At 47.2% G+C, this 9,141-nt stretch overlaps 1 protein-coding gene across 1 annotated transcript in view; it reads right to left on the bottom strand.

Annotated features, from left to right (window-relative positions):
• Nucleotides 1-1,008: 1,008 nt before the first annotated feature.
• Nucleotides 1,009-9,141, bottom strand: part of LOC126061726 (uncharacterized) — a 29,355-nt gene continuing 21,222 nt past the window's right edge. The window contains exons 2-6 of the mRNA XM_049858479.1: nt 4,673-4,933; nt 2,390-2,438; nt 2,001-2,107; nt 1,439-1,491; nt 1,009-1,167 (exon numbers count right to left, since the gene is read on the bottom strand). Coding sequence (XP_049714436.1) covers nt 1,009-1,167; nt 1,439-1,491; nt 2,001-2,107; nt 2,390-2,438; nt 4,673-4,933 — 629 coding nt within the window. The remainder of the gene's footprint in view (nt 1,168-1,438; nt 1,492-2,000; nt 2,108-2,389; nt 2,439-4,672; nt 4,934-9,141) is intronic.

Below are 9,141 nucleotides of genomic sequence, written 5' to 3'. Positions count from 1 at the left end.
TTTTCAAAGCCTCATTAACAGCTGACCACGTAATTTATCCTCCAAACTAGAACGCTTTTGAGAGCGAAAGGGGGCCTAATAGTAAACTTGCTGGGACCACAGGTGGACACAGGGAAGTCCCAGGAAAACCAGGACATATGATCAGCCTGCAGCCCTTCGAAAACAATGAACCTCTAAAAAAAAAACAACTTGTTGCCATCGAGTCAATTCCGACTCAAAACGACTCTATAGGATAGAGTACTATACTGCCCCATAGGGACTCCAAGGCTGTAATCTTTACAGAAGCAGACTGCCACAGCTTTCTCCTGAGGACCAGCTGGTGAATTTGAACCACCGACCTTTTGGTTAGCAGCCTGAGCTCTTAACTACTATACCACCAGGGTGCCAGTGAACCCCTACAGGGTGTTCATTTCTAAAAGGGAGGAACAGGAGAGACAAAATGCAGAAGGTGGGCCCTGACTGGTATGACTCCCCCTCCTCAGTCCTTGCCTCAGGAGGAACAAAGGTGGGATGGGCTCTCTGCTGACCATCTGTCTCAGGAGCCTGCCTCCAGGGCTGGGGGTGGTTTGGATGAGCCTGTCCCCGTGTCTTTGCCATTAGAACTATACTTTGATTCCAAGAGAACTGGAAGAAATACCCAGCCAGGTACCTCCATCAGAATGTTTATATGCTTTTTTAAAAAAAACACACACACACAACTGAGTTTCTGTTTAGGGGGATGAAAACATCTGAAAATGGACAGTGGTGCTTGTTACATAACATGGTGAATATAATTAATGCCACCGAATTGTACATTTAGTAACAGTTAGAATGGCAAATGTTCTGTTCTATATATTTTACCACAATAAGGGAAAATGGGATAATAATAACCAACCTCACAGGCTGATATTGAGGCTCAAATTAAAAACAAAAACAAACAACACACACACCCTTAAAAAAGCCCTATCAGGATCCCAGCTGGACACAGGTCTGACCCCTCCCCACCGCCAGCACCCCCTTGGCTCCCCATCAGTGGAATACGATGGAGGCGTACTCCACGTGGTCTGGTGAGGTCCCCCTGGTGCTATCAAAAGGAGGCACGTTGGCATAGAAGGCAAAGTCCTCCTCTGTCCAGGGGGCCAGGTTGATCACGTTGGAATATACAGCATCCGCATGGCAGGAAGGCACCTTTGGAGACACAACCCCAGTTAGAAGCAGATAGGTGGCTGGGCACAGAGGATTTCCAAGAAAAAACCAGGTACCAAGTTGCCCCTACAGGACAGCAAGTGGGAACATTTGGGCCTTGCTCAGCAAGCCCTGGGTCTGTCAATTTTCAAAAACATTCCTTTTAGGACCCACCTCTGCCTCATCCCCACTACCCTCCAGTGGGTTCTGTCTACGGAAGAGATGGCAGAGATGGCAGGGGGCCATTCTAGGTAGGACTCGTCTGTCTCCTTACCGAAGATTGGTGAAGAAAGTTGCTGTGATGCCTCAGCTGTCTCTTAAATAGCCCTAGAAAAGTCAACAAACTCCGAGTGAGTCTGAGTTGGGGTAGTAACCATCTTTACTTGGTTGATTGCTGGACCTAGGGCTGAACTTTGAGGTGCATAGCCCACCATGTCAACCCATGGGGTCTCTGAGACTGAGCTAAACGCCCAGGAAGACACAGGGGGAGTGAGTACTATTGGTGCACCTTGTAATTGGTGTTTATTATGTAGATTAGATTATTTAGCCTCAGTATTTCTTTTGGTTGGTATAAATAAGCCATAAGCTTATATGCCGATTGCTCATACATGGCTTTCAGCATGAAGAATGTTTATTGTAAGTCTTGTTGCTACACTGTTTTCCGGAAAGCTGGAGAAGAGCTGTTACTAGGTAGTATCTGCCCCAAATGGTTAGACCCTATAGCCTGCCCAGCACCCCTCCCAAAGCTACCCCATAGGAAAGACACCCCTACTTCCATGCCTACTCCCAGCTTCTCCCCTTTCTTCACAGCTCCAGGGTCAGCTTAGTCAACTCACGCTCGTGCCTCCATTTCTTCCGGATCAGGGACAAGAGACCCACTAGGAATAAGATGAGGGCTGCAACCCCAACAGAGGCGGAAACAGCCGTGGCTGCTGTGCTTAAGCTGAAGGAAGCAAACAGGTGAGATAAGGATGATCCATTGCCATGGCTAGCTTTGGTGACTAACCACAAAATTGTCCTGGGGCTTTCCCATCCCTGTGGGAGCTCTCCCACCCCTGGGCTTCCGCCTCCCCAACAGCCAGACATCTGCCTCCATTTTGAGTCTCTCTCTGCCCTGGCCTCCATGGCCATGGCCCCAAATCACCCCCCACACCTGGGCCAACCAGACCCCTTCCCCAAGCTCCCAGCCCTCCTACTCCCAGGGTTCAGCCCTTTTTTCACCCACCTGCTGAGTCCATTGGATTCAGTCACTGGTTTCAGGGTGGTGGTGTTCTCTACAGAAAGAGTCAGAGGAAAGGGAAAGGAGATTTTAGAGAAATTCTGCTCACACACACACAGATGAGCTCTACGAGATCCTAAATGGTAATGTTAGCTACCGCTTACTGCAGACTTAGTATATGCCAGGCACATTCATTATCTCACCTAATCTTCATAAATACATAATGAGGCAGGGACAGTTACCATTCTCATCTTCCAGTACAGAAACCAGCTCCAGAGATCAGAATTGCTCAGTCGTAGAGTTAGTAAGTGGGAACATTCAGACTTGAACACATGTCTCTCTGGTTTTAAATTGTACTTTCCTACACTGTTCTGAAAGGAACTGTGTTGGCACAGTGGTTAAGCAAGCGCTCAGCTGCTAACCAAAAGGTCGGTGGTTCGAACCCACCAGCTGCTCCTTAGGAGAAAGATGTGGCAATCTGCTTCTGTAAAGATTACAGCCTAGAAAACCCTATGGGACAGTTCTACCCTGTCCTATAGGATCGCTGTGAAAGCAATGGGAGTCACACTCGGCTACCTCCATGCAATCACTTCACTCCCGAGCTCTACCATTCTTACAAAGGGTCAAGCGCTGTTAGATATGACAGGAAGCTCAGGAAAAAGAACTGGAATGATGGAGGTGATCAGTACAAGAGGACATGTCCAGGGGGCTGAACTTTGAAATGCACCAGCAAGCTGGGCTGGCACTAGGGAGGGGGACAGGTGTGCCAGTCTGCCCATGCTCAGGGGGTAGGGGAGTTATTCACACTGTGAAAGAATGTCTCCTGCCTCAAGGGATGGAGACACCAAGCCTATCCTCTCTCCAGCCACAGTCTGTCCCTGGATTCTAACAGTTAGACAGAATGTTAAAACATATTTAGCCACACAGATGAAGAACCTCAGAGGGGGGACTTGCCCAAGGAAAGTGCTAGAGCCAGGACTTGAGTACTCATTTCCACCGCAAACCAGAGCTCTCTTTGCCTGTACTCACGCCCCTTCTATTTATTTCCCCCATAAAGAAGAACTGCACGATTCAGCCTCTCACAGATAGTGTGTCTCTGGCCATGTGTCTTCGAGAGCTGGCTACTCAGACACTCAAATGCAGAGACTGCTGCCAAGGAGGGGTGGAGGGAATATATCAGATTACTGCAGTCAAAAACCAGTTGCAGTCAATTGACTCCAACTCAGGGCCCCTTCACATGTGTCAGAGTAGAACTGTGCTCTGTAGGGTTTTCAGTGGCTGATTTTTCAGAAGTAGGTTGCCAGGCCTTTCTTCCAAGTGCTTTTGGGTGGACTCAAACAATAGCTGAGTTCACTAATGGTTTGCACCACCCAGGGACTCCTATCAGACCACTATGGCAATCTCATATCCACTCCTGATAAATAACATCTGTGAGTAAAGAGCACAAAGACTTATACCCTCTTTGGGGTACCAAGGCCAGATGGAATTGTGTCTTAACACAGTTCACTTCCTCTCTGCCCTTTTATTTCTGTCCCCCTTCTGAGTAAGAGAACTGACCTCACCCATTTTCTCTTTGACAGCTCCTGCTCACCTACAGGACAAAGGGTAGGAAGTGGGCTTGGAGACCAGATCTCCCACTGAGTCACCCACGATGGGGCACTGAGTCACGGGGGCATGATGTGTGCTTGTGAGGGTAGGGTGTGGTGTAGAGAGATGTCACATGTAAGCCCCAAGCAAGGAGAGGGGAGGCTGGCGCCAACAGGTAGGGCACACCTGTTTACAGCCAGGAGAGGCAGCATGAGGGTGTCCATCCAGGCCCCAAAAGTGAAGTATATATTCTGGGAAGACAGAGGAGGGTCAGTAGGGGTGATGAGGACAAGCATGAAGGATGATGTCCTCAAACAACCTGAGATCTAGAGGTCTCCAGCACTTCCTCGTGTGGTCTGAGCCCCATTTTCTGTATCTGTGAAATGGACATAACATGAATACTGACCTCACAGAGTTGTTGTACGAACTAAATGATCAGACTACTAAACAGTAAATAATAACTATTTGCCCTGGTGATGCAATGGTTAAGTGCTTGGCTGCTAGCCAAAAGGTTGGTGGTTCGAACCCACCAGTGGCTCCATGGGTGAAAAGACCTAGTGATCACCTCCCGTAAAGATTTACAGCCTAGGAACCCCTACGGGGCAGTTTTACTCTGCCACATAGAGTCGCTCTGAGTCAAAATAGACAACAGCATCTAACAGCAGTCCTATTTGCCTAGTGCTGGGGTTAAGCTGCTCTTACCTGAGCAGAGCAATTGGTCAGGGCTGTCCAGGGAGTCATTGCTGGCTGTGGAGTCCTGGAGCCTACAGTTGGTCCACTTCCTTCCATCAACGGGTTCATCCGGGGGGTTCTTGCCCCAGGTACTGACGTTCTCAGGACAGGTGGACTCCTTTATCTGGAAGCAGACTTTCTCAGAGGCATTTAGCAGCAGCTGGCAGACACAGGACACCAGGAAGCTGGCATCTCTCTTCTCTTCTGTGTCTTTCATTTCTCTGTGGGAACCTGTGGAATAGGGAGAATGTCCGAATCTCAGCACGGGAGGGGAGGGCCTCAAAAGGCAGAGAGAGTGCCTCCCTCTTAATGAAGGCCTTCTCCAGGCGCATGGTCCAAAGTTACCTCCCCAGCCTCCCTTAGTCACATCATAATCTAAGCTATTAGTATCTGAAGTTGCTTTGATTATTGAGTACTTGGTTATTGTTTGTTTCTCATCACAACCATGTAAGCTCCACCTTCCATCTGTTCTGGTCTTCACTACATCCCCAGTGCCTAGAACTGTGCTTCACACCATGAACATGATCAATAAATGTTTGTTGAATAAATGAATGAATGAACAAATGACGACAAAGTCCCCTTGATGGCATTCTGACCAGGGCCGCCCAACCTCTGTTGGAACCCCAGAAAGCCTATACCACAGACTTCTGAAATCTCTTAACCTGCTGCCATCGAGTAGATTCCAACTCATAGCTGCCCTATAAGACAGAGTAGAACTGCCCTGTAGGGTTTCCAAGGAGCAGCTGGTGGGTTCAAACTGTTGACCCTTTGGTTAGCAGCTGAACTCTTAACCACTGCTCCACCAGGCCTCTTAGTCTCTTAGTTGATGGCAAATCTTCATCCTTTGAAGGAGACTTTGATTTGAAACAGCCCAAAGCCATTCTGAACTAACCAAGGCGTGGGATAAAGTAAGTGAGGATTGAACTGGGCTGTGCCAATTTTAGGAACCCTGGTGGTGCCATGGTTAAAGCACTCGGATGTTCGAATCCACCAGCTGCTTTACAGGAGAAAGATGTGGCAGTCTGCTTCCATAAAGCTTACAGCCGTGGAAGCCTCATGAGGCAGTTCTACTCTGTCCTATAGGGTCACTATGAGTCAGAATCCGCTCAATGGCATTGGGTTTGGTTTTGGATGCCAATTTTGGCAGAAGAGGAAACACACCCACCAAAAAGCAAGAACAAGGCCCTGGAGGAGCCTGAAGGAGGAGGGTCTGCCTCGCTGTGTGTGGCCGAGGTGGAGAGGGGAAGGGAAGAGAGTGGCAGTGTGTAGTCTAAAGCCTGTCACAGCAGGTGCTCAACCTGCTTTGGGTTTAAGGCCAGGAGCGAGATGTGCTCAAGGCCACATGAAAGAGGATCTGTCCCCCTCTGCTCACCACCACCCCCATCCCACCTCTCCCCAGAGACCTGCAGGAGCAGTCAGGGAATCCCTGTTTCAGAAGATGAGAGTCACTTAATCTGCCAAGACTCAGTTTCCCCATTTGTGAAATGAGGCAAGGGTGAGAAGAGGAATAAGGCATAACTATAAAAACGACCCCACCACCTGTCTGTCAGTTTGTCGTGCTGTGGGGTGCCTTGCATGTTGCTGTGACGCTGGAAGCTATGCCACTGGTATTTCAAATACCAGCAGCGTCACCCATAGTGGACAGGTTTCAGCTGAGCTTCCACATTAAGACAGACAAGGAAGAAAGGCCTGGCAATCTACTTCCAAAAATTAGATTACAGCAGAACATTGTCTGATGGACTCAAACATGCTGGCAATCATAGGGATAGCGCAGGAACGGGCAGAGTTCCATTCTGTCGTATACAGGGTCGCCACGGGTCAGATCCATTCACGCAACTAACAACAGAAAAAGGACCTGTTCTTTCCACAAATGCATCTCATCATCCCCTTCTACTGTCCCTTCACACACGTCATCTCACACATGATACATTTATTCTAACAATAATGCTGTGGCTCAAGATATACTAAGAGCTCTTTTTGGAGAATAGCTTTTCTAAGGCTTAGGAACTGTTTTTATTTTTAAGTATGTAAGGAGGTGGGTGCGTCATAATCGACTCAGTTTGAGGCTTCTAAAAGTTGGTGTTTTGTTAGGTAACATTCTTATGGTTCAAATGAATTCAAACAATAGAAAAGGATGGTCCGTGAAAAGCCCCTGTTACGCCCTTGCCCCCAGCCAGCGAGTTCCACTCCCTGGAGGCAGCCAGCATTACAGGTTTATTATGTGCCTCATAGATACAGGGAAGGCCCTGGGTGGTGCAAATGGTTGAGCACTTGACTTTAGCCAAAAGGTTGGTGGTTTGAACACACCCAGAGACACCTCACAAGACAGGCCTGGCGATCTGCTTCCAAAAGGTCACAGTCTCTACGCAGCAATTCTACTCTGCACACATGGGGGTCACCGGGAGTTGGAATCAACTTGCCGGCAACCAACAACTATAAAAAAAAAGTTTCCATTGAGTAGATTCTGACTCATAGTGACCCTATAAGACAGAGTCCCATAAGTAGAACTGTCCCATAAGTCTGTAATCTTTATGGAAGCAGACTGGCACACCTTTCTCCCGAGGAATAGCTGGTGGGTTCAAACCACCAACCTTTTGGTTAGCAGCTGAGCACTTAACCACTGTGCCACCAAGGTAGTCTGTTTAAAACCCAGGCTAGAAGGATGATCATCAAGAAACTGATGATCTAAAGCAGCAGTTCTCAAAGTGTGGTCCAGGGACCCCCTGGGAGTCCCAGAGGTCCTTCCAAAGGGTTGGTGAGGTTGTAACTACATCCATAATAATACTAGCCCTCTACTTACCTTTTTCATTCTCAGTCTCTCCCTAGTGTACAGTGGAGTTTCCCAGAGGCTACATGACAAGTGACACTGCAACAAACTGAATGCAGAAGGAGGTAGGAAGGTCCAGCTCTCTTACACTAAGCCAGACAATAAAGAGATTTGCAAAAATGTAAAAAGATGCCTTTCTTCTCACTAAATTTTTCATGTTCTGGAAAACATAGTTTCTTTTCATAAAAATGTGTTATATATGTTAAGATGTAATGGTGGTTTATTGCTATTTTAAATGAATTAATGAGCTAATTTTTTTTAATTTCTCAGTTTTAATTTCTAATACGGTAAATATAAATAGATATAACCCACATAAACAAAATTTTTTGGGTTCCTTAATAGTTGTTAAGCATGTAAAGGGATCCTGAGACCAAAACGCTTGAGAATGGTTGGTCTAAGGATTTATGGCTTTTCTTCACCAAAGGACGAGTGAGAAGCACATCACCAAGCATGTGGTACCAAAGAGGTGTGCTCCAAAAGATGCAAGAGACACAGAAATGGGTGTTCCCAGATGGCAATGTGTGCCCAGGAGGACAGGTGATCTCGTGGAAGAGCGCACTCTCTCAGGGCCTCCTGACTGGCAGTACTGGGCTGTGCAGATGGGCCCTGCAAGAAAAGACAGACTCTGGGCACGGGGAGGGGCTGTGGAGGCATGGGCCTGAGGCGGGGAAGCCTAGACAGGAAGCTGTGGGCCAGACTCAGCCACTGACCGCCTCCAGTATGATTTCAAGGGTCATGTGCTCCTTGAAAACCACTTCCTCAGTGCCTGTTGGTGCCTCAAATTCCAGTGAAAGTACTTTATTCCCTTAGCTATGAGGTAAATGCAACCTAAAACACTACGAAGTATCAGCCAAAGTTACATAAATATGTAAATAGCATTATGGAAGATAGATTAGAAGGTCTCACTTTAATAAAGCAGGAGCGTGTATCTATGACAGAAGAGGAGTTGGGCAGGTGGGGGCATGGGTACAGAAAGTAAAGGAGACCAACAAATAGTAAATAAGTAGAACACCAGGAGCCATGCATGGACTCATGATAAAAGAGTGTCACAACGGAGGAGTTCAATCAATGTAATTCTGGGCACCTAAAATCAAAGAACCACAACCCATCTGTCAGTTTGTCACACTGTGATGGCTTGCTTTTTTCTATTATGTTGGAAGCTATACTACCAATATTTCAAATACCTGCCCATAGTGGACGCTTTCAGCAGAGCTTCTAAATTAAGACAGACTAAGAAGAAAGGCCTAGTGATCTACTTCCAAAAATTAGTCAATGAACTAACGCAACAGAATATTGTCCAATGTACTGCCAGAAGATGAACACCGTAGGTTGGAAGGCATTCAAAATTCACAGTGGTCACAACATGGATTTGAGCATACCAATGGTCATGAAGATGGCACAGGACCAGGCAACATTTTGTTCTGTTTTACATGGGTTGCCATGAGTCAGAGCTGATTCAACAGCAACTAATAATAACAACAGTAAAATAAAAGGAAAGATTCGATCCAACCAAACTTTTTTTTAGTACATGGATGTATCCATCAGTGGGACAGTTTGCAGGGGTCGAGAGGAACTGGGCTGAGAAACTTGTACCACTCTTTACCCATCTAGC

Source organism: Elephas maximus, chromosome 18 (assembly GCF_024166365.1).
Source record: "Elephas maximus indicus isolate mEleMax1 chromosome 18, mEleMax1 primary haplotype, whole genome shotgun sequence".
Lineage (NCBI taxonomy): Eukaryota > Metazoa > Chordata > Mammalia > Proboscidea > Elephantidae > Elephas > Elephas maximus.
Note: the sequence above shows the minus strand (reverse complement) of the source record. Positions and strands in the feature narration are given on the sequence as shown.